Raw genomic sequence first — 25,286 nt, forward strand, 5'->3', positions numbered from 1 at the left:
TTGTTCTCTGTTTTGCTGCCAGTGAAGCCAGAGCGAGGAGGCTCTTTTCTTCACCCGCCTCCTCCCTTAACTGCCTCTCCACCCCTGCAGCCTCCCACCCCGTCTCTTCTGGAATGGCATCACTGCCCTCCTCAGTGGATTCAAATTTATGGCCATGACCTCCTTGAATGAATCGAGTGCGGGGAGGCTGGCGCTAATTGTGAGCTGCTCTTGCGTCCTCCGACAGGAACAGGACACGCCGGAACATCTTGTGACAAATTAACGTGCCCTTTGGTATGCCTCACTTTTATTGAGTGGGGAGTTCGTTACTAGCTCTGCTAGTGACTTTTCAAAGTTCAAGAGTTGCGGAAAAAGGGATTCATATCTCTTGCTTAGAAACCGGGCGAGCGTTGCGGCTGGATCAATTTCCTATTCAGCATGACAGGCTGTGGGAACGTTTCTGTGTGTCTTATGAGCTCTAAGCCCTTTGTCAATATTGTTGCTTCTGGAAACCTCTCCAATTTGGTGGTGGTGTTTTTTGTTACTATTTAGGCTGCATCGACGCAACCACAAGGGTCCTGGTTAAGACGTTGATGGGGATGAGGAAGCCCCGTGGAGCTGATTGTGAGAACCCACAATTCCAGGGCAAACCTGGGCAAACCTCTCTGGTTAACCAGGATTGAATGACGATTCGCTTTTTAAGACAGGATCCTTGTGATTATGTGGACTCAGTCTTAGAATGTTTAGACGCCCCGTTTCAACCCAAAGAAATTTACAAGGCGGTTGGCGTAACTAAAGGCATGAGAAGAAGCCTCTCTGGCCTAGTTTGGAAAAAACCCAATGGCTCTTCAGTGATAAAATGGTCTCTCAGCCCGGGAGCCTTGTCTGCCGACTGCCGTTCTTGCCTCACTCACAAGTGCTGTCCGAGACATCCTCGTTGATCCGGGGGACAGAGCAAGTAGGAGGTTCGGGCAGCCAAGATCGAGTCGTGGCCAGTGGAGATAAAAGGTCCGTGTGGATGGGCCAGGCGTCAAGTCGAGAGGCAGTATCCAAAGAGGCATACAATCCGAGGCTGATCATTAGGAGCAGGAACCAAGGTAGCAGCCTCATACCAGAGACAAGTTGCTCAGACGGAAGAGCACAAGATCCGAGGCTAGTGCTTCCAAGGGCCTGCTGGACAGAGATTGGCCACGGGAGTCAAGCTAACTTGGTGCTCAAGTGGCACCAAGTGCCCTTTCCCATCTAAGACATCTAGGCTGGGGCTGTAGCCTAGATCAGGAGTGGACCACCTTGGCTCTCCAGTTGTTGAACTACAACTCCCATCACCCTCAGCCAGAACAAGTTGCGGCTGGGGATGATGGGAGTTGTCGTTCAAGAACGGCTGGAGGACCAAGGTGGCCTAGATGGGGGAGCCCTGAAAGGGTGGTCTGCCAGGTGTCATGGAAGGCAAGGCGTTCAAGACTTGGTCTGGTATAAAGCTTCTTATCTTCAGGGAGTCTTTCCCACGTCTGCTTCTCTGCTGCAGAAGCCCAAAGCATTTCAGAAGATTGGGGGGGGTGTTCTGAGGTGCACAGCCATAAGGACTTTAAAAGAGCCCTGCTGGATCAGGCCCAAGGCCCATCCAGTCCAGCACCCTGTTTCCCACAGTGGCCCACCAGATGCCTCTGGGGAGCCCCAAGGCAACAGATGAAAGCATCATGAAAGTCTCCTGCTGTTGATCCCTTGCAACTGGTATTGAGAGACCACACTGCCTCTGAGCCTGGAGGTAGCCTATAGCCATGCAGTGGCCACTGATAGACCTGTCCTCCATGAATTTGCCTAAGCCCCTTTCCCATCTAAGACATCTTGTGGCAGAGAATTCCGCAGGTTAATGGAATGTGCTGTGTGCAAAAAGTGCTTCCTTTTGTCAGTCCTAAATTTCCAAGCCAGTCAGTTTCATGACTGGCTGGAAATTTAGGACTAACAAAAGGAAGCAACTCTGCACACAGCAAAAGGTTCTACCCTGGGTTCTAGTGTTGTGAGAGAGGGAGAAAAGATGCTCCCCATCCTCTCTCTCCTCACACTCTTTTATTCACATGGAGCTCTTCCTGGGTCTTGCTGTTGCCGCCCATGAACCAGCAAGTGCATCCTAGAATGACCTCAGTGCTCTTCTGTGGCTGTGTATGTCATGATGGAGGAGGTGTATTTTGGGTGGGGGGAACTTGGCCTGCCATTCATAACCTTCTCACTGAGACACCAGTGTTAGATTCCTCTCCAGGTCTTCCTTGAGGATGTCTAGGCTGGCATTCCTTCAGAGGTTGTATCCACATGTGGAGTGAAAAGGAGAAAGCCTGAAAAAAGCCTGGCCTGAAAGCCAAAGACTGGTTTGCTTACACACACACACCTCATTTGATTTCTCTGCACTTACTGTGTACTTACGGCAGGCCTCTGATTGTACGGCGTGCCCGGTACAACGAAAAAGCATCGTGTGTGCCGTGATAAGGAAACTTGATTGGTGGTGTCTGATTGGTGGTGGCTCATTTGCAGGCTGCACTTCATGGGAGACAAAAAGTCACACGCGTGTGTACACCACATCCTCAACCTCGAGAGCCAAGTGAGATAACCCAAGACACCCTAATGACTGCATCTGTAACGCAACGTTCTCCAACCTTTTTTTGCCCGAGCCACACTTTTAAAAAGAAGGGAAAAAAAGGTTTGAGGCACACTACCGTGCAGAGGCGTAACTATAGGGGGGGCAGGGGGGGCACGTGCCCCGGGCGCCATCTTTTCTGGTCACGTGGGGGGCGCCGCCATGACAAAAAAATATTTTTTTTTAATTTTTGTTAATACAAATGTTTCCTGCTCAGTGCAGCAGCGCTGCAGCAGTCAAGGGGGCGCGTCGGTGCCCCCTCCCCCACGAGCGGTCCCTTCTGCGCCGCCCGCGCCCCCCCCCCATTGCTTTGCTGGTGCCTGGTGGCCAGTCAGTGGCCTGGCTTTGCGGCAGTGGCGGGCGCTTGTGAGGAAAAACCTAAGTATAATGTAGTATGTTGGGGGGGCGCCATTTCAGTGCTTGCCCCGGGTGCCGTTTTCCCTAGTTACGCCTCTGCTACTGTGTGTGTGTGTGTGTGTGTGTGTGTGTGTGTGTAGACACCCTGTCCATACACACTCTGTGTACAGACACACACCCTTTTCTGTTGCCCAGCACACAGAGACCTTTTTGGTTTGGTTTGCAGTGGCATTATTATGCTCTGGGAGGGATGGTGCCTAACACATAAATACCCCTTGAGCGATGTGGACATCCTCTGATGGTCGACGGCTTCTCTGCTTCCTCCCCTCCTCTGCCACTCTAGGGATCTTGCTGCCCGGAACTGCCTCGTAGGGGAGAATCATCTGGTGAAGGTAGCCGACTTTGGGCTGAGCAGGCTGATGACCGGTGACACGTACACAGCCCATGCCGGTGCCAAGTTCCCCATCAAGTGGACCGCGCCAGAAAGCCTGGCTTACAACAAGTTCTCCATTAAGTCGGACGTCTGGGGTAAGAGCTGAGCCCTGCCTGGAAGCTGAGAGATTAAAGGCAGCAACACACAGCGGCCTACAGCTCGCATTGTGGGGAGCGGCTGTAAATAAAATGAACATAAGAAGCTGCCATATACTGAGGTCCATCCAGCTCAGTATTGTCTACACAGACTGGCAGCGGCTTCTCCAAGGTTGCAGGCAGGAGTCTCTCTCAGCCCGATCTTGGAGATGCTGCCAGGGAGGGAACTGGGAACCTTCTGCTCTTCCCAGAGCAGCTCCATCTCCTGAGGGAGAATCTCTTCCAGTGCTCACACATCAAGTCTCCCATTCATAGGCAACCAGGGTGGACCCTGCTTAGCTAAGGGGACCAGTCATGCTTGCTACCACAAGACCAGCTCTCCTCTCAGTGGTAGAGGAGGGTCTTTGCATGCAGAAGACCCCAGGCTGAATCTCCAGCATCTCTTCTTAGAAGGTGTCAGAGCTGGCTAAGGCTCCTGAACAAGGACATGTGCTTGGTATGTAGAAGGTCTCGGGTTCAGTCGCTGGCATCTCCTGTTGGGAAAGGACCTTTGCCTGGGAGGAGACCTGTTGTTGGTCAAAGGGTACAAAACGTTCTAGATGGGCAGAGGACTGTTGCAGAATATCTCTCCCAGACAGAGCTCTTTTCTAGCACTGCTACCTGAGAGGCTTTGAACTGGGGTGGCAGAGATTGAACCTGGGGCCTTCTACTTGCAGAAGACCCAGGCCCCTTCCCAAGCAGTTTTACCTGCCTTATACTGGGTCAAGCTATCGCTCCATCTAGTCTACACTCCAGGGTTCACGTTAGTCTTTCCCAGTTCTGCCTGGAGATGCCAGCGAACCTTGCATGGAACTGGTGTGGCTGGTTCGGATCGAATTCGAACCGACCTGGCTGGTTCGGATCGAATTCGAACCGACCTGGTCCAGCCCCACCAGACCCGGTCCAGATCAGCTGCCGAACCGGTAAATGCTTGTAAAGGGGAATTTGCTGGGGATTGTAAAGGGGAAATTGCTTAGGCAGGTATATTTTAAAAATAATCTGTGTTTGCTAATCTTGGGGAAGGAACAATACCTTTCTCTGCTCTCCCCACATTATTTGTAATGTTATAAACTTCCATACGATGTTTTTTTTAGTCATCCTTAGTCACCCCCACTCAACTAAAAAGTAATAAATGGTGGAGACATCCCCACTATGTATGCCAGTCTAAACTAGAAATAGAAAAAGCACATGAAGAGTGGGGTTTAGCTTGCTCCTATGGATTTCCTTCATCACTATGAATATTTATGTACTACTTTTAAACAAAGGTTCTCAAAGCACTTTACCTAGAAAAACAAATATAGACGATGGTTCCCTGTCCCAAAAGGGCTCACCGTCTAAAAGGCAGTATAAGGTAGACCCCAGCAACAGCCACTGGAGGGATGCTGTGCTGGGGATGGACAGGGCCACGTGCTCTCCCCCCGTTAAACATAAGAGAATCACCGCTTTGAAAGGCTCCTCTTTGCTCAGCTAGCCGGGGATTTTGCACTCCTGCTGCTGTGCAGGTTTCCTTTCTGCTTAAAAGGCACACATTTCACTCTCTTCCTCCAATGCCTGGAGATCTCTGGAGGCAATTTCCAGAAACGCCAAGGAATTTCTGGAAATGGCTTTCCAGAAATGGAAGTCGTTTGCCTGTGGTTATTTTGCACATGAATGCGATGTGATGTCCCTCCTTAGCAGCCTTCTCTTCATGTTAGAAGATGTGCAGCATGACTGAAGTAATTACATACTGCTCGCTGAACTCCTGGCAAGAGCTGGAACCTTGCTTTAATCTGAGTTTTCAGCTGGGCTCCAAAAAGACTCTTCCTCTGAACTCTGCCAACTTCAGGAGCCTTGTCAGGCGGGAAGGAAATATCAGAGCTGCCATGGGCATCCTCTCACTCCTTGTTCCCATGGGGCATCATGTTTCTCTCACCCCCGTTCCACTTCCTTGGCTGCTGTTTATGGGTGCGAGGGGAATCCGTGGGTGTCGATGTGGTTGTGCCACATGCTGAGTATCCCTAGACCACTCAGCTGCAGAGTTGTGACTCTCCCCAAAATCTCCCCACGTGCTTAGGCTATCAGTGAGGGCCTATCATTACAATGTGGCACATGAGAGAGGGCCTTTCTGGTGGTGGCATTTCCTTTGAAATTCTTTTGCCCTTACCATCTGCCCTCCCCAGAAGGGGTAACAACCCAGAAGTGGGGTCCTTCCCTTCAGACAAGGGGTCACGGTGTTACTGTTTCAGCCAGCGTGGTATAGTGGTTAGAGTTCTGGACTAGGAACAGGGAGACCCGAGTTCAAATCCCCATTCAGCCATGAGACTAGCTGGGTGACTCTGGGCCAGTCACTTCTCTCTCGGCCTAACCTACTTCACAGGGTTGTTGTGAGGAGAAACTCAAGCATGTAGTACACCGCTCTGGGCTCCTTGGAGGAAGAGCGGGATATAAATGTAATAATAACAACAACAACAACAACGGTGTACATGGTTTATACACTCACAACAACCCTGACTGGCCCAGAATCATGAATTCAGTTTCGTGACTGAATAGGGATTTGAACTCGGGTCTCCCTGGTCCAAAATTACGTGCATCGTAATTTTTGACGTCTGTTTTCTTGGGTGTGGTGGATCTGCTGGCTGCCTTGAGGGTCGCATGTAGGGACAGAAAGGTGGGATTAAAACATGTTAATAAATGAAATAAAGTAGCTCGCACCCCAAACTTACTTTTACGAAATAACGTCGCTCGCACCCCAAACCTACTTTTACGAAATAACGTCGCTCGCACCTCAAACCTACTTTTACGAAATAACGTCGCTCGCACCTCAAACCTACTTTTATGAAATAACGTCGCTCGCACCCCAAACCTACTTTTACGAAATAATGTAGCTCGCACCCCAAACCTACTTTTGGCGTTAGGTTTGGTTTTTGGTTTCCGCGGGGTGGGTGAAGGGGAACAGAGAGGAGAGAGGAGTAGAAGAGGGAGACAGACAGAAATGTGCTGGGTAGGAAATGAAAAGTCAGCCTCACCGAGCAGGTGGAGGCGAAAGGTGAGTCCTGGGATGTCAAAGTGTCTCGTCCTGGGCTTGATGGGCTAAGACGGAAGGAGGCGGAAGAGGGTGCTGCTTTCACTGGCCACCCTGCGGCGTCTGCGGCCATGTCTTGTCCCAGCCTCAGCCTCGGCGCTGTACCGAACGTTGCTTCACTCCAAGCAGTCTTGCCTTGTTTCCGCTGTTCACCGTCGCCACGCCATCTCGGCGGCTCCCTCCGCTCTGGGTCTGCGTTCCTGCCAGAGCAGAGGAGAAACCGCCCCCAGACCCGGACCGACTTTGGGACTGAAAGGCCGGAGGGGAGAGAGGAGGCCGGGAAGTGGGGTGGTGGTGAAGAGGAGCACACCCGCCAAGGAGGTTTCCGTTCATCCACTGTGACGCTTGGCCCTGGTGCCTGGAAGAGGACTTGAAGGCACAGGAGCGCGCCGGCTGAGAATTAGGCTAATGCTGCTGCCCTGTCATGTCTCGGGAGCCTTGTCTGGGCTGACGGGGAGCCTCGGTTGATGGATGAGCCGCCACTGAGCGGGGAACGGCACACGCACACTTGCCCCTCCGCCAGCGCAGGAACCGGTGTGCGCGTTCTGCAAATGGCAAAGCAGCATTTCTCACCCTTCAGGGCGTAAGAGCAGCCCTGCTGGATCAGGCCCAAAGAGGCCCATCTGGTCCAGCTTCCGGTTTCCCACCGTGGCCCACCAGATACCTCTGGGGAAGCCCACGGAGGGGCAATCTCTCCTGCTGCTGTTGCTCCCCGGCAACTGGGACGGAGAGGCATCCTGCCTCCGTGGCGGGAGGTGGCCTTTAGCCGCCAGACAGTAGGTGCCTTGTGACCACAGAGGCACACCATGGGAGGAGAGCTGGTCTTGTGATCGCGAGCATGAATGGTCTCCTTTGCTAAGCAGGGTCCACCCTGGTTTGCATATGAAAGGGAGACTAGAAATGTGAGCACTGGAAGAGATTCCCCTCAGGGGATGGAGCCGCTCTGGGAAGAGCAGAAGGTTCCAAGTTCCCTCCCTGGCAGCATCTCCAGGATAGGGCTGGGAGAGATTCCTGCCTGTAACCTTGGAGAAGCCGCTGCCCGTCTGTGTAGGCAATGCTGAGCGAGATGGCCCTGTGTCCTGACTCAATATAGGGCAGCTTCCTATGTTCCTGTTTGTGTGTTTGTGACATTTTTAAAACCACCTTTTGTCCTGGGACCCCAAGGTCATGTCCAGCTAAAAACACGATTCGGATACAACCAACAAAACAACCATAAAAAAGAAACAACCAGCAATAAAAACAGCAGCAGAGTGTAAAGCTGCAGATGACCAGGGAACGTGGTGCCCAGACAGTCTTCTAAAAAGAGCCATTTTTAAGAGCCTGCTGTAGACCAGAAGCGAGGGGGCAGTGGATCTCCTCTGGGAGGGAATTTCGTCATCTGAGGAGCAATCCCCAAAAGGCTCTGTCCTGGGTGCTTGGCTGGTGGAACTATCAGTCCCCAGAGTTCAGTCCTTCCAGAAGATCTTGTGAGGCGGGTAGAGTCGATGTCTTTCTTAAACTCTGGTAACAGGCTTAATGACCACGATAATTGGTTTTTTAAATTATTATTATTGTTTTTACATTTATATCCCGCTCTTTCTCCCAGGAGCTCAGAGTACACGGTTATGTTTATCCTCACAACAACCCTGAGAGGTGGGTTAGGCTGAGAGAGACATGACTGACCCAGAGTCACCCAGTGAGTTTCATGGTTGAATGGGGATTCGAACCCGGGTCTTCCCGGTCCTAGTCCAACACTCTAACCGGAACTCATGCAGAGGTGCATGGGGCACCTCCAAAGAGGACAAATATTTTTTCTTCCTTTCTGCCCTGTTATTTGCCAACGTTGCACAGATGGCCCAGAACCACCTTCTCACAGTGCAGGCTGTTTGGAAGAGCAGTCAGACCACTGGTCTCCCTCGCTCAGTATTGTCTACCCAGACTGGCAGCGGCTTCTCCAAGGTTGCAGGCAGGAGTCTCTCTCCCAGCTCTATCTGGAGATGCTGCCGGGGATTGAACTTGGGACCTTCTGCATGCAAAGCGAACACTCTACCACTGAGCTATGGCCCCATCCCCAAAGCTAGAATGAGGAATCGTGCAGGTGCACAGCACAAGAGGCAGCAACCTTCATATGGGTGGGGGGTTTCGGCTTGCAGGAACTGGGCGTGCCTGTGCTTAACGCCTGTCGTCCTCTTTCCCGCAGCCTTTGGTGTCCTGCTGTGGGAAATCGCCACCTATGGCATGTCCCCTTACCCGGGGATAGACCTCTCTCAGGTCTACGAGCTCCTGGAGAAGGACTACCGCATGGAACGTCCCGAGGGCTGTCCGGAGAAAGTCTATGAACTGATGAGAGCATGTAAGGATCCCCTGAATTTTTTTTCCCCTTAAAGGGAGCGGATTGTCTTAAAGGCTCCTTGTCTGAGTCTTGAAGAGAGCTGTGCAGCCGCCCCCAGGGAACCGTAGGCAGCAGGCATTCCCTGGAACAGGAGTCCTCAGATGTTGTTGACTACGGCGCCAATCATCGCTAGCTGCAATAGCCTTTGGCTGGGGATTAATCAATCAATCAATCAATATGGGCGTTGTAGTCAACGACGACACTGATCATGAAACAAGACCCCTTGTTTCGTGGGGAGCGGGGGCGGTCTCAGTTATAGATCTTGAAGGGCTGGTTGGTGATAATCTGGGGAGGATTATTTATTTCTCTATTTATTTTATTTATTCGATTGCTATACCGCCCTTCCAAAACTGGCTCAAGGCGGTTTACATAGAGAAATACTAAATAAATCAGATGGATCCCTGTCCCCAAAAGGCTCACAATCTAAAAATAAACCTAAGATAGACAACAGCAACAATCACTGGAGGTCCTGTGCTGGGGGTGGAAAGGGCCAGTTACTCTCCCCCTGCTCAATAAAGAGAATCGCCACGTTAAAAGGTGCCTCTTTGCCAAGTTAGCAGGATGCAAATTAAGGATGCAAACACTCATTTATTTGTTAATAATGATTATATATTTGGCTTGTCCTAACAATTCTTAATATATCCCATGTATTTCACACACATTGTGTATATTTGTAAAAATAAATGGTTGAAGAGTACTTAAACCATTTGTTTTTACACAAACACACACACACACCCCTACCTTTCAGAGCACAGCCGCTGAAATTCCCTCACTGCTCAGATAGACTGCTCCTGCTTAGCTGGCCATGTGCCCCAAACCTACCGGCTTCTTCCATCCCGTTGGCAGCAGCTCTGCAGCACTAGCGTGCCTCTTGTGTAGCTCAACGGGCACCGCTGTGCCTGCAAGGCAACCCACAGAGCCCGCGAGAAGCCGCCGTTCTGCCTGGCCTGCTGCCCTCGCTAAGCCTCTGAGCTCGCTGACACCTGCCCTTTCAGTTTGCTGCCTTGGAAGTGTGTCCATATTCCAAACTTAAAATAAAGGATTCCATTTCACACAAATAACTGCCAGTGATGTGACAGGATGATGGTGTGTGACTCAGGCAGGTTCCCCCACCACCACACACACACACACACAGAGCTTGGAAATTGGCTACTGGAGCTGCTTTGGCCTCCTCCCTGTCTTTTTAAAAACCTAGAGATCTGTGAACCCCACCTGGGAGGTGGGAAGAGGACGGGCTGGGAAGCTGTGTGGGGTGCCAGGTTTTCCTCCTCCGGTGGCCAAACGCCAAACGTCTCTCTCCTCCTTGCAGGCTGGAAGTGGAGCCCTTCTGACAGGCCCTCCTTTGCTGAAATCCACCAAGCGTTTGAAACGATGTTTCAGGAATCCAGCATCTCTGACGGTAGGTGCCATCAGGGATAATTCCTGCTCTGTGGGAGGCGAGATAAGTGCTTTGTTTTCTGCACGATTGCTCCATCTGCATAACCCCACGCATTTGCCTTTGCAGTGGCGGAAAAACTATCTCTTTGTCAGTCAGGGCAAGGAATCTCCAAGCTGTGCCCTGCCTGGCAACTTGAGATCAGCTGCTGGTTTTTGGGAGGCGGGGGGGGGGAGATGCGAAAAGATGAAAGTGAATTCCCACCCACCCTACGCTTGGTGGGAGGACCTCTGCTTGGCTCAGTTTCCACTTTGGAACTGGAGAGCGTAGAACATGAAGCTAGATCAGGCCTGCTCAACTTTGCCCCCCCCCCCGCCGCCGCAGCTGGTTTGTGACTACAACTCCCATAATCCCTTGGCACAGTGGCCACTAGCCAAGGATTATGGGAGTTGTAGCCCAACAGCTGCAGGAGGGCCGAAGTGGAGCAGCCCAGTGGCATACGCTCCGTGAGTGGGCACATGCTTGCCATCTCGGTGGTCCCAGGGTCAATTTTTGACCTCTCCGATCAAAGATCTTCCCAGATAGATCCGGGGAACTGCTCCCGTTGCCGCTTCTCAACAACGGTTCTCAAAGAGGTTTACACAGAACAATAAATAAGATGGCTCCCTGTCCCAGTCTAAAAACAAACACCAGGTAGACGCCAGCAACCGCCGGGTGTCTGTTGCTGAGCCGTGGGACGTTGCGCTGGGTGGGGTTGGACAGGGCCAGTTGTCCTCCCCATGCTCAACAGAAAAGAATCGCCACTTTAAAAGGTGCCTCTGTGCTCAGTTAGCAGGGTCTCTCCCCAGAAAGATGCTGCCAGTCAGAGGTGGCAATGCTGCACTAAATAGGCAAATGGCCTGACCAGGCACCTGCCAGAACCGGAGCAGAGCAGGACCTGCCATCTCCCGGCTTCAGTTTCTGGGCCATTAAAAGTGTCTTGCAGCCCTGAGGGAAGCAGCCGGCCAAGGGCGATGCGCACAATTGTCTTTGGGAACAGACGTGATGATTGTGTGGACTGTGTTTAATTGGTTACAAAATCGGGCAGGGTGGGAGGCTGACTCCTCCTCCAACTTACATTGGATTGTGGGAACCGGTCCCAGGTGCGAATCCAGACCGCCAGTGGCCCGTGTCCAGCCGTGGTGGCAGCCCCGCACACCCCGGCCCCCACGTCGGATGTCAGGCGCGTGGGGCGTGGTCTGGCTCCTGAACGGGGCCGCGTGATGGGAGTTTTGAGTCTGGCCGGAGCGGCATTTGCGGCGCGGCCAGGAGCAGCCTTAAAGGCGGGGAAGAGCCACTCCTGGCCACGCTGCGGACGCAACAGCCATTTAACTCCCAAATGGGGCCACGGGGCCCCGGCTCGGGAGCTAAACTTAACCTAACCTAACATACCTCACAGGGTTGTTGTGAGGATAAAGACATGTAGACCGCTCTGAACTTCTCGGAGGAAGAGCAGGATATGAGTGTAAAAAAAAAACCCCAAATAAACCAACACCCCCGCGTCTGACGCCAGACACTGGGGATGTGTTGGGGCCACGAGGCGCGGCCCCTGATCGGCCGCGGCCCGGATTCTTTGAACCCATTTGCCCAATGGTGGCTCCGCCCCCGACCAGCCCTATGTTTCAGCCTTGGGAGAGGCAGAAGAGAGGAGATGTGGTTTGGGTTACCATTTCAGAATGTTACATCCACAAAGACAAGATTTTCTTTCTGAATCCATCAAAGCTAGAGGCGTTTTCCCCACCATAGGCCAAAGGGGCTCCCGCTGAAAAGGGGCCAAGCAGTGCCCTTCATAGCTTCCCGCCCTGCCCTCCGGCTTCCAGCCTGGGCTACCCCTCCGTCCTTTTCCCCTCGGCCACCTCAGCCCTCCTTTCAGCATTCAGAACCCTTCCCTTTTGCGTGGGCACATGCAAATGGGAGCGAACCGCTGGTTGACTGGTTCTTTCTTCCTCTTTCACGTTCTGCTCCTAGAGGTGGAAAAGGAGTTGGGCAAGAAAGGCATGAGGAGCGCCGTGAACACTTTCCTGCAAGCTCCGGAGCTGCCGACCAAGACTAGAACATCCAGAAGGGCAGCCGAATGCAAGGATGCCGGCGAGAACTTGGAAACGGGGGCCTCGAAAGGCCCGGGGGAATTTGGTATGTCCTGTCTATGGTTGTGGGGCAGGAACCCGGAGCAACTGAGAGTAGAGAGGTCATACACTTTGTCGATGCATCCTCCTCTATCTGGTTCCTCCCGGTGGGGGGGGGGCGGCGTGCTCAGGGTTGCTCCCCTGTGAGGCCTTTGGAGCGGTGTTCCCTCTAACAGGGATTCCCAGATGTTGACTACAAATCCCAGCATCCCTAGCTACAATCGCCTTTGCTGGGGGTTTATGGGAGTTGCAGTCAACAACATCTTGGGAATCCCTGTTCGAGGGACCACTGCTTTGGAGGAGAAGGTTTCGTGAAACTGCCCCTGCTCCTACCCGAGTTTATCTGCCACCTCTCCACACCATCCGAGTGACAATAAGAATCCTGCTTCCTGCTGCTGGACATATCAGTCAGTCCATCTTTATGGTGGTCCATGACCAGAACTCGGCAGTCACGAACACCACCACATCTTCTCCCTCTGACACAGCAACTTGTGTCCCGGAATTATTTCCATGTGTTCTATGCAATATATTCCATATAACCCATTTATAGAATCCATACTGTACTAAAAAGGTAAAGGTAAAGGGTGCCATCGGGTCGGTGTTGACTCCTGGCGCCCACAGAGCCCTGTGGTTGTCTTTGGTAGAATACAGGAGGGGTTGACCATTGCCTCCTCCACCGCAGTATGAGATGATGCCTTTCAGCACCTTCCTGTATCGCTGCTGCCCAATATAGGTGTTTCCCATAGTCTGGGAAACATACCAGCAGGGATTCGAACTGGAAACTTCTGGCTTGCTGGTCGAGTCATTTCCCCGCTGCACCATTAGGTGGTAGATTCAGCTAATTAGGTGGAACCTTAATTTATTCATGTTACAAGCCGCTGCACATAATTTGGCAATGCTATAAGTCATAGGTACATATTTGTCCGAGAGAAGAAGTGAAACATAACCTTCATCTGACAATCGCAATAAAAAGGGAGTCATTAGCTTATTACGGAGGTCATGATCAAAGATACGTTGAAGTGAAACAGGCTGGCTGTTTCCATTGCTCTTGAGCCTCAAGGGGAGGCTTCTGGGCATGGTTTTTCTCCAGCGCTTTGTACCTTCTCCAAGGTTCCCGAGGGCAAGGAGCGTGGCCCGCGGGGTGGTTCAGCTGCAGTGCGTGGCATTTCCAAATGTCGCTGCTGCCCGGCATTGTCTTGAAGATGAATGAGAGCCCCGCTTTGGCACATCTGGCATGCAGAAAGCACTGAAGAAAAATGGCACTCGGTGTTGAGTGGGATGGACACACAGCCCTGAACGGGCTTAATTCCCATCCCCACCCCAACTTCACAGCCTGCAAACGTGGTGGGGAGATGTGGGCAGGGTGCACATTTCGGCTCTGCTTCCACTGCTCAGAAGGAGAGGAGAGCTGGTCTGGTGGGAGCAAGCATGACTTGTCCCCTTGGCTAAGCAGGGTCTGCCATGGTTGCATATGAATGGGAGACTAGAAGTATAAGCACTGTTAAGAGATTCCCCTCAGGGGATGGAGCCACTCTGGGAAGAGGAGAAGGTCCCAAGTTCCCTCCTGGGCAGCATCTCCAAGATAGGGCTGAGAGAGACTCCTGCCTCTGCAGCCTTGGAGAAGCCGCTGCCAGTACGTGTAGATAATACTGAGCTAGACAGACCAATGGTGTGACTCAGTATATGGCAGCTTTCGATTTTCCTATGTTCCTTCCTAAACTGTCAGTTACACAAGTCTCAGGGTGGTCCACAAACAAATAAGAAAACCCAACGTTTAAAAACAAACATGAAAACATATGGTATACAAAATGCAGTTGAAGTCAATACAAATTCAACCAAAAGCCTAACATTTGGCCTACCTTCGGAGAGGATTGCTGGTCTGGTGGGAGCGAGCGTGACTTGTCCCCTTAGCTAAGCAGGGTCCACCCTGGTTACATTTGGATGGGAGACTAGAAGTGTGAGCACCGGAAGAGATTCCCCTTAAGGGATGGAGCCGCTCTGGGAAGAGCATCTGGGTTCCAAGTTCCCTCCCTGGCAGCATCTCCAAGATAGGGCGGAGAGAGACTCCTGCCTGCAACCTGGGAGAAGCCGCTGCCAGTCTGTGAAGACAATACTGAGCAAGATAGACCAAGGGTCTGACTCAGTTTATGGCAGCTTCCTATGTTCCTACCACTTTACTTCTTGAGGGCCTTTCTGAGACAAGGAACGAATTATTTGTTCTGGAGATTCTGGAACACACCGGCAACCACAGCAAGAAGACAGGTTGGCTGGCAAACACGCTCACTGCTGGAGCAGAAAAAACTGGCCAAGGTAGACCAGAGCGCTGACTCAGTAAAAGCCTGTTTATAAAGCATCTTCAAGGTACATGGTGCTTTCCAGAGAAAATGAAAAAGACAGATCACTGCCTCAAGGCACCTCCAGTGTACGTGGCAACAAAGGGAATGTCATAAAGAAGAGAATCAGTACTGTGTCTTGTCCAAGGGAAATGATGAGCAGTGTTTGTTGTTAATGATTTTGAATTCACACCTTATAAATTACGTTTAATTCAGATACGCTGGTTTCTGGTATGGATTTTGCCCCCCCTTATACAACAACAAGCAAAAAGGTATAAAATATTGCTGTGGTTTTATTGAGTATATAATTAATATGTTCTAAATATGGAAGCCGTTACAGATTGCAGAGCTTATTCCTTTTCTCTTCGATTAGAACACAGAATACAGAAAGGAGACCGGCATCTGTCCCAGAGGACAGGGCCCTTCATCTCTCTGAGCAATGCCACGGATGGGTCCGTAGCTCAGTGGCAGAGCATTTGATCTGCATGCAGAAGGTCCCAGGTTCAAGCCCCGGCAGCGTCTCCAGGGAAGGCTGGGAGGAACTCCTCCTTGGAACCTTGGAAGGCCGCTGCCAGTCAGTGAAGGCAATGCTAAGCTTGATGGACCACTCTTCATGGAAGGATTGCAGGTCTTGTGGTAGCAAGCAGGGATTGTCCCCTTTGCTAAGCTGGGACTGCCCTGGTTTGCATTTGAATCGGAGACATGTGTGTAAGATCTTCCCCTCAGGGAATGGGGCCACTCTAGGAAGAGCATCTAGGTTCCAAGTTCCCTCCCTGGCAGCATCTCCAAGATAGGGTGGAGGGAGACTCCTGCCTGCAACCTTGGAGAAGCCGCTGCCAGTCTGTGAAGACAATACTATAGGAACATAGGAAGCTGCCTTCTACCGAGTCAGACCATTGGTCCATCTAGCTCAGTATTGTCTACCCAGACTGGCAGTGGCTTCTCCAAGGTTTCAGGCAGGAATCTCTCTCAGCCCTATCTTGGAGGTCCAGGGAGGGAACTTGGAACCTTCTGCTCTTCCCAGAGCGGCTCCATCCCCTGAGGGGAATATCTTACAGTGCTCACACATCAGGTCTCCCTTTCATATGCAACCAGAACAGACCCTTCCTAGCTAAGGGGACAAGTCATGCTTGCTGCCACAAGACCGGCTCTCTTCCAAGCTCTACCGAGTTAGATGGACCAATAGAAGCCAGATGAACACCTTCCGATAACTTGGTATAAGGCAGCTTCTTATGATCCTGGATTCTTTGCAGATGGGACCGTCGCTCAGTTCCAGAGCACCTGCTGTGCACGCAGATGGTCCCAGGTTCAATCCCTGGCAGCATCTCCAGGTAGGGCTGGGAAAGACTCCTTGGAGAGCTGCTGCCAGTCAGTGTAGACAGTACTGAGCTAGATGGACCTGAATAAGGCATCTTCCTGTGTGCAGGGTTGTGATGTTATAGGGATGAGGTCATAGCTCCCAGGAAGAGCCCTTGCTTGGCATGGAGAATGTCCCAGGTTCCATCCCTGGCAGCATCTCCAGGTAGGGCTGGGAAAGACCCCTGCCTGAATCCTTGGAGAAGCCGCTGCCAATCAGTGTAGACCAGGCCTGCACAACATAAAGCCCGGGGGCCGGATTCAGCCGGCAGGAACTATTTTCCTGGCCCCCAGGTATCCTGCAGCAACACAGGAGCTGGGAACTGACATATAGTGCATGTTCCTCATAAATATGTTCCATGGTGTTCCCAGCGAGGCTTACTCCCAGGTAGGCATGCCTAAGATTGCAGCCTGAAAGCACCGATAGTTTAGGGAGAGGAGAGGACTTGGCATTTGTTTGGGGCCGGCAGGCACTCCAGGGGCCCCACTGGTCGAGCAGGGACAGGCCACTCTCCTTGGCTGAAACTGTGGGTCCATTGACAGGGGAAACAGAGATCCACAAGGAACGGATAATATTTCTAATCTTAATGTAATGTGCTAACAATTGACCTTGGCCCCTGCACGCCAAGTTGTCCACTAGGGCAAGGATTCTCAACGTTGGGTCTCCAGATGTTATTGGACTTCAACTCCCATGATCCCCAAGCAAACACCACCTGGGGCGGGGAATTATGGGAGTTGAAGTCCAATACCCTCCGGCGACCCAACGTTGAGAAATCTCTGCACTAGGGCATTGGAGCTGTGCAGCCCTAGTGCAGACAGGACTGGGCTAGGTGGACCAAGGGGGCTGACAGCTTCCCCTGTGATGTCTCTTAGGCCCAAACTCCGCTTGCATTCTTGGCAGAGATTTGCTGGCTCTCTGTCAGCTCCCCTTTCGAGCCGACAACACAATGCTGGATATTCCTCTCCACCCTCCGTGGTTTTGGGTGTCTGTTCTGTGAATGCTGAAGTGTATCACTTCTGGCAGGTACCCAATATAATTCCGACAAGGGGCACGGTGAGGTTATTTACAAAAATCTGCCATGAAATTAAACAGCCTTTCAATCAGTTGCTCAAAGCGGGGGGGACGGCTTCTATTGTGCAGCAGCCAAATTCCAGAGGGGTTTTGCCGCATTCATCTGCCGCTGCAACCACCTTAAAAAAACGAACCTGTTTATTCTGGCAAGAACTTCCACAGACTACGGCCTGCTTCATCAGCTCTAGTGTTGTTCGCCAAGTGCACTCGTGTCCCTTGTCACGGGGCTCTTTGCATTACGCAGCAGATGAAAACAGTGCTGAAAGGTCAGGACGTGCGCTTGTATGCCATGCCTTTGAAGTGGGGAGAGGGGGTGGGAGGAGAGCACGCCTGAACTGCCCCCCTTTGATAAGCAGGGCCCGTCCTGGTTTGCATTTGAATGGGAGACTACGTGTGTGAGCGTTGTAAGAAATTCCCCTTAGGGGATGGAGCTGCTCAGGGAAGAGCATCTGCCTGCTTGCATACAGATGCTTCCAAGTTCCCTCCCCGGCATCTCCAAATAGGGCTGAGAGAGACTCAAGAGACTCAAGCGTGTAGCCTAGAGAAGCCGCTGCCAGTCTGTGTAGAGAACCCTGAGCTCGGCGGACCAATGTGGTCTGACTTGCTATATGGTAGATTCCTATGCATGTGTGATTTCTTGTTGTTGGTGTGTGTGTGTGTGTGTCTCATTCATATATTTGAAGAAGAAGAAGAAGAAGAAGAAGAAGAAGAAGAAGAAGAAGAAGAAGAAGAAGAAGGTCAAGGAGGCAGGCTTCTCAGAGCAAGAATGGGGATTTCTTTATTGCCTCTGCCCTCTGCAAGCATCCCCGTTCAGGCGGCCAAATCTACCTTGCTCCTAAGCATGCTAAGCATGGTGCACCCTTGCAGTGACAAGCCTTCTCTGGAAGTGGGGAAGGCCCTCTGTCTGGGGGGGATCTGCTCCAAACTGGGCCCTCCCCCACCACAGCTCTTTATTCCCCGAAGAAGGAGTTTTAAAAGATTATCGGGGGGGGGGGCTTTGTGGCAGCAGTGGATGATGATGATGATGATGATGATGATGATGAAGAAGAATTCGATTTCTATAGCGCCCTTCCACAAATGGCTCAGGGCGGTTTACACAGAGAAATAATAAATAAGATGGCTCACGATCTAAAAAGAAACCCAAGATAGACACCAGCAACAGTCACAGTCACCCCCAGTCCTGTGCTGGGGGTGAAAAGGGCTTCTTTCTCTCTTGTTGCCCACCTGTTGGCATTTCTCTGTGGGCGTGGCAGATTCAGCAGGGGGGCTTGGTACAGAGAGAGTGCTCCAGACCAGTTGCTGCCTTTTCTTTCGAAGGAGCCGGGACATGACCCAGCAGCGGGTTATTTCCCACCTCCTCCCCCCCATAAGGTACTCGGAGTAGAGCGCCGCTGAATCCGCCCGCCCTCCAGCTCGCCAATGGCCATCAGGCAAGTGTTCGAAACAAGATGGTTTATTTTAGTATTTCATGGCTTTGCTTTTAATATAATCTTGATTGCCTTGCTCACCCTTTTTGTGAGCGGCTTTGGTTGTTTTTAACAGATCTTTGTTGTAACTCATATAAGACGGCTGGTGTGATGCTTCCAAGAATTACTGATTATTTTATGTGAGGCATTTCAAGCACTTAGGGGAAGAGCTAAATAAATGCTAAGTCTTATTATCATAAGCATGAACCATGTAATGGATGCATGTCGCGTTTAAAATCAACCTCCAAACAGATGCCCGTAAGGTGGGAAGACTGGTTTGTTTTTTAAGTAAAGCACCCTCAAAACCATCCTCTTTCTCTCTGATCTGCAGATCCCGCGGAACATGAGACAGCTGTTTCTCCATTGCTGCCACGGAAGGAAAGAGTGGTTGCAGACAGCAATTTAAATGACGAGGACCGCTTGCTTCCGAAAGACAAAAAGACCAACCTCTTCAGCGCTTTGATCAAGAAGAAGAAGAAGATGGCCCCCACCCCGCCAAAGCGGAGCAGCTCCTTCCGGGAGGTGGACAGCCACCCGGACCGCAAGGGAGGGGGCGAGGACGAGGCTAAGGACAGCAGCAACGGAGCCCTGATCATACACCCTGCGGATGCTGAGGACCGTTCCAGGTTCCAGAGCTCCAGTAGCGAGGCTGGAGTGGCCAATGGGATTGTGACTGGGAACTCGGGGTTACTGTCCCCCCACCTCTGGAAGAAAGCTGGCCCTGCCGTGAACAGCCGGTTGGGGGCTAACGAAGAAGAGAGCAGCTTGAACTCCAGCAAGCGCTTCCTCCGGTCGTGCTCGGCCTCTTGCGTGCCCCATGGGGCCAAGGACACAGAGTGGAAGTCCGTCACTCTGCCCCGGAACCTGCAGTCCGCCGGGCGACAGTTTGATTCGTCCACTTTTGGTGGGCACAAAAGCGAAAAGCCCGCCCTGCCTCGGAAGCGGGCCAATGAGACCAAGGCGGACCTGGCTGTGAGGGGGGCGGTGACCCCGCCGCCCCGGCTTCTCAAGAAGAACGAAGAAGCACTGGAAGACGTCTTCAAAGACCTTGAGTCCAGCCCTGGCTCCAGCCCGCCCACCCTGACCCCCAAACTGGGGAGGAGGCAGCCGCTCATCCCTCCCACCCTCAGCCTTTCCCACAAAGAGGAAGCTGTGAAAGCCAGTGCCTTAGCAGGGAGCGCAGGGACGGAGCAGGGCCCAGCCACCAAAACTAGCGCGAGCTTGTTCGGTGGCGTCAGCAAGGCTTCCTCGGAAGAGCCGCGCCTGCGAAAGGTGAAGCCGGCTTCCGAGAAGGACAAAGGGAAGTTATCCAAGCTGAAGCCAGCCCCGCCCCTTCCTCTCTCCTCCACTTCCCTTGGCAAAGGCGGCAAAGGGGGCCCCTGCCCGAGCCACGAAGGGCCTGAAGCGTCTGCCGCAAAAGGCAAGCTGCCAGCTCAGGCTACGGATGCTGTGAATGTCGAGACGCCCAAGCCAAACCCATTAGCGGAGGGGGTGAAAAAGCCCACGATCTCCTCCATGCCAAAGCCCCCGTCCTCCGCCAAATTGCTGATGGTGCCAGCATCCCCCTCTCCCACGTCTCCCTTTGCTGCCCCGGCCACCTCATCCGCCCCCAGCGTGGACCAGCCGACCTCCACCGCCTTCATCCCCCTCATTTCCACACGTGTGTCCCTGCGGAAGACCCGCCAGCCTCCCGAGAAGATCCCCAGCGGGACCGTCACCAAGGGCATGGTCCTCGAGAGCTCTGAGGCCTTGCGGACGGCCATCGTCAAGAACTCTGAGCAGATGGCCAGCCACAGCGCCGTCTTGGAAGCCGGCAAGAACCTGTACACCTTCTGCGTGAGCTTTGTGGACTCCATCCAGCAGATGCGGAACAAGTTCGCCTTCCGGGAGGCCATCAACAAGCTGGAGAACAACCTCCGGGAGCTCCAGATCTGCCCCGCCACCGCCACGCAAGACTTTAGCAAGTTGCTCAGCTCTGTGAAAGAGATCAGTGACATTGTCCAGAGGTAGCAGAAGGTGGCCTGAAGTTTTGTCACCGGGGGCCGGAGTGGGTGGCAGGGTTGGCGACGCGGCATGAAGCGCACGGGGTGGGACCCAGGAAAGGACTGGGGGGGTTAATGGGGATTAATCAGACACCAAGCGCTATCAAGTCGGAGCTGATAAGACATTTTGGTGCCGGGGGGGGGGGGGAGATCCTCGCAATCTGTCCGCCAGTGGACATACCCCGCCCCCAACATGGGGCACAGTTCCATGGGAAGTTCTCCTGCACACATACCTCCTTGGGCCTTGGAGAGCTTGGGCCTTGGAAAGCAGAACCTCCCAGCCAATGGCGCCAACCCCCTGCCCCCACCCTAGTCTGTCTGTCTCAGTCTGCTAGCCTTAATGGCACGCCAGAAAAAAAGACCAGCTGCCTTACCTTGGGCCATCCCGCCTCTGCCAGGGACCTGTTGGGAGTCATTTTCCTAACCCAGATTCCCTCCCGGCTCTCCAATGTTCAGAATCCTCCGATCGGTGGAGTTCTTGCATTGGGGAATGTCGACGTCTTAAAACATAGAGGTGGCCTCCTTTTCATCCACTTAACTAATCCTCCCCCCTTCACTCTTTGGTGGTGGGTTTTCACAGCAATAATCCCACAGCACAGTCCTCCCACCTCCATTGTCTTACTCCCCGCCCCCCCCCCACCAATAACATCAAATTAGGCCTAGGGGCATTTGGGGTGTGGCATTGCAGCACCGTTGGGATGGGGCCGGGAGGGTTTGCAGAGCGGCCTGCCGCCTTCTGTCTCTGCTCGCCTGCAACCTTGGAGAAGCCGCTGCCAGTCTGGGTAGACAATACAGACCAGTGGTCTGGCTCCGTATATGGCAGCTCCCTCTGTTCCTATGCCCCACAGTAAATTGCCCTGGGAGCGTTACTCTTGGCACACCTAGAAAACTAGCATGTCCGGGGAGTCGCATTCTAGCCTGCAACGCTCATCCTCTTCATGTGAGGCCCCTCTTTGTTTCCTCCCTCTGTGTGTGTGTGTGGGGGGGGCATCCCCTCGTGCCCCTTCCCGCTGCCCTGCCTGCCTGAGTTGGGTTCAAGACCCGGGAAGAGGTGGGCTTTGGTTGGTCAGTGCACAGCTTCCCGTTGCTCCTCCAAACCCACACACACCCTCAGTCACCTCCCCTTGAAGTGCCCTCATGGCCAGCAGAGTCCTGGTTCCCTAGAGCATGGGTCTCTGTGGGTCAGTTGTGGTCAGCTGTGCTCAATCACTCCAAGTCCCACTGCTTCAGCCGATTAACCTGTGCAGGTTGCCACCTCCAGAGGAAAGGCGGGCGAGAAAACAAGACAAATATTCCACTCTCCCTGTCCTGCCTTTGGGTGCATCTTTAGCACTCTCCCGAGCCCCCTTTTGAAGTGGTTCCTCCCGTTTGAACTGTGACGTTTCTAAGCCCCTTCTCCCCTGCCCCTCTTTCACCCCACCTACTGTAACTGTTTTGTACCTGACAGTGAACACAGAAATAAATTGTGACTACAGGCTGCCTTTGGAAACACACACGCAGAACGGAAAGCGGAGAAGAAAAGCCCTTTCCCCGTTTGGACTGTCCTTTTTTTCTGAGGGTACTGAGTTCATTTTGTTGATAATCTGTGGTTGCCACTATAGTCTTCGTTTGTATCTCAGTATTACACACACCTTTTGAAGGCCTTTTGGGGGGGGGGTGTCCTTACATTGTGTAAATCATGGTGTCTTTTTTCACTTCTATAATACCTGAAAAGCTTGGTCATTCTCTTCCCCTCCCCATTATGATTGTCCAATGCATTCCTCCTTTTTTCTGTACATGGCTCTCTCTCGCTCTCGCTCTCTGACTTCTTGTTTGTGTTTGCTTTTTTAAAATAATAATAATAATTCCAGATTTTCTTTCTTAGTCTTTTTCCCCAAAAAAATAAATCAATGCCCAAGAAAGGAAGAGCATTTCTGTCAACAAACTTGGAGATGTGTGCACAAGAACTCATATCAGAATCGATCCTTTGCTGGCCTGAGTTCCTTTTATGTAGCACTTCCAGCATTGAGCTCTTTTAAAGAAAAACCTAGTGGTGGTCATCTGATTTCTGACTCACATAGCTATGAGTGATCTTCACGGCAGGCTGTGGCTGGGGTACCGATTCCAGATGAGGATCAAAGAGGCCAGATATTCAGGGCCACCGTCACATCAAGCAGCTGTTATGTATAGGACTGCCAAAATGGAGACGACGACAGGTCTTTACCTTTAAGGGATGCACGGAAGAGGGAATTTCAGCAGGTGCCGCTGGTCTCATAGGGGGAAGAAAAGCTGCGTGTGCTGAAGGGGGGGAGAAAAACTGCATGTGCTGAAATTCCCTCTTCTGTGCATCTGTTTGAAGTACAGGAGGAAACCCATAATCTTTTCCCATATGTCAGCCCGAGTTATGTACAGCCAGCCAGGCCCCGCAGGTTACCTGGGTTGCAAAGCTGCAGTACCGCCTCTGGCCATTATAGGAGTGGTGCTGCAGAGCAGCAAAGATCAGGCTGATCACTCACTCCCTGCTTGGGGAACACCTGGCCGATCCACCTAGATAGAATCACCGAGCTATAGACCTGGGAGGGTCCTTGGATCCCTCACAAATATCCATCCAGCCTACATTTGAAAACCTCGAATGGAGAACCCACCACTGCATGAGGCAGACTGTTCCATGGCCAGACAGCCCTTATAGTTAGAACATTATTCCTACTGGCTAGCCTGAATCTGCCTCTTTCTCATTCCAACCCTTTAGTTCCAGTCCACTTGTCCTTCTGTGTGACAGTCCTCCAGATATTTGAAGAGGGCCATCAAATCTTCGTCTTCTCTTCTCCACGCGACATAAACAGCTCCTTCAACCATCCTCTGCTCCCCTCTTGTCTTTCCCTCACAGACGCTTAATTTTGTAAAAAAGATCAGCAGTATTTGCAATGTGTTGCTTATAGGAATCAAAAGGCCACAAGAGCGACGGTTTTTGAAAAATGAAACATATTGAGAAATGAAAAAGGGGGACACATATTATGTTTACTTGGAAGTAAGTTTAATGGGACTGACACACACAACACACCCCATGAAAATGTGCATAGGACTGCAGCCAGGATGGAATACGGATGGAGCAGGAAGAACGAAGACTAATTGAGCAGGATTTGGGGAAGTAATGTATTATTCAGAGAAGTGACTTCTTATTCAGGATGTGGCTTGTCAGAAACAATTGTCCAGAGAATCACGATATGTAAGACCACATCAAACATATTTTCTTCCATTTCAGACTCCACGGGAGTTTCTGCAGAAGCGGGGGTGGGGGAGATGCTGCAGAAATTCAGTAAACTGGAAATACAAAACAACAGATATTTTTTAAAGACAGTTCCAGCGGGAGGGACACAAGGAGGCACAGATTTTGCTCTCTTGCTCTCTCTGTTGAATTTTGTTTTTTATGTGTATTGCAGAAAATATGTTTCCTTGAAAGTATGAAAAACCACAAGTCTTTGAGAAGGGGAATGCGGGGGGGGGGGGTGGGGGTGGCAGGCATTTGTCACAGTGCATCAACAAAACCTAATGGAAAAGTACACTTCTCTTCCTCACCTCCTCCTCCTTCTCCTCCTCCTCCTCCTCCTCTCCTTCTCCTCCTCCTCACCTCCTCCTCTCCTGCTCCTTCTCCTCCTTCTCCTCCTCCTCCTCCTTCGCCATGTATTTGGCATTAGGGAGGCAGTGACTAGGAGAGGCCAGGGGAGGGACCCCCAATGCCCCTGCTGCAGACAAAATATTGGGATACCCAGTATTGGGGAAGACACCCAGCCAAGGCCCTGAATGCAGTTCATGGTGTGAACCCACAGGAGTCCAAACAAGCCCTCTGCCTGGAAATGACGCTGTCTGCTCAGGGACCTCAGGGCATTTGCACCACTTGCAAGCATCTAGACTCAATTTATTCTGAGTAGTCCTATTGAAATTAGTAATTTCTGAGTAGTACTGTTGAATGGTCACCTTAAGTGGCGCAGTGGGGAAATGCTTGACTAACAAGCAGAAGGTTGCCTGTTCGAATCCCCACTGGTACTATATTGGGCAGCAGCAATATAGGAAGATGCTGAAAGGCATCATCTCAGATTGCGCGGGAGGAGGCAATGGTCAATCCCTCCTCTATTCAACCAAAAGGAAACCACAGGGCTCTGTGGGTGCCAGGAGTTGACACTGATTCGACAGCACACTTTACCTTTACTATTGAATAACTTGTTCTGGGTGCTTTTTAATGTCATCACTTACAGTATTAAGTATTAATACTGTATTAAGTATTCAGTATTACAGACTACTAATACTCCTTTTTCTTTTCCTACCTCATTGTCAACATTCACTTGTGTAAACAACGCTTTCCCCTCTGGTGATTGAACATTTTGCCTGTCTGAAAGACTGACATACAAGGTTCCTCCTACGTGTTTCTCATCATGTGGTCAAATGTCCTGGAATCACACTGCTTCAGACTGCAGGCTTCCACCTTTACCAGATTGCTTTACCAGAAGGTATCCTGTTTTTTTGCAAAGACTTCAAG

General features: G+C 51.8%; 1 protein-coding gene across 2 annotated transcripts in view; it reads left to right on the top strand.

Moving 5' to 3' along the window:
• ABL1 (ABL proto-oncogene 1, non-receptor tyrosine kinase) overlaps nucleotides 1-22,624 on the top strand; it is a 119,393-nt gene extending 96,769 nt beyond the window's left edge. For both annotated transcript variants that reach the window (XM_053282551.1, XM_053282552.1), the window contains exons 7-11: nucleotides 3,309-3,493; nucleotides 8,773-8,925; nucleotides 10,274-10,363; nucleotides 12,347-12,511; nucleotides 19,063-22,624. In XM_053282551.1, coding sequence (XP_053138526.1) covers nucleotides 3,309-3,493; nucleotides 8,773-8,925; nucleotides 10,274-10,363; nucleotides 12,347-12,511; nucleotides 19,063-20,741 — 2,272 coding nt within the window. In that variant the 3' untranslated portion in view covers nucleotides 20,742-22,624. The remainder of the gene's footprint in view (nucleotides 1-3,308; nucleotides 3,494-8,772; nucleotides 8,926-10,273; nucleotides 10,364-12,346; nucleotides 12,512-19,062) is intronic.
• Nucleotides 22,625-25,286: the final 2,662 nt, after the last annotated feature.

Source organism: Hemicordylus capensis, chromosome 17 (genome assembly GCF_027244095.1).
Source record: "Hemicordylus capensis ecotype Gifberg chromosome 17, rHemCap1.1.pri, whole genome shotgun sequence".
NCBI lineage: Eukaryota > Metazoa > Chordata > Lepidosauria > Squamata > Cordylidae > Hemicordylus > Hemicordylus capensis.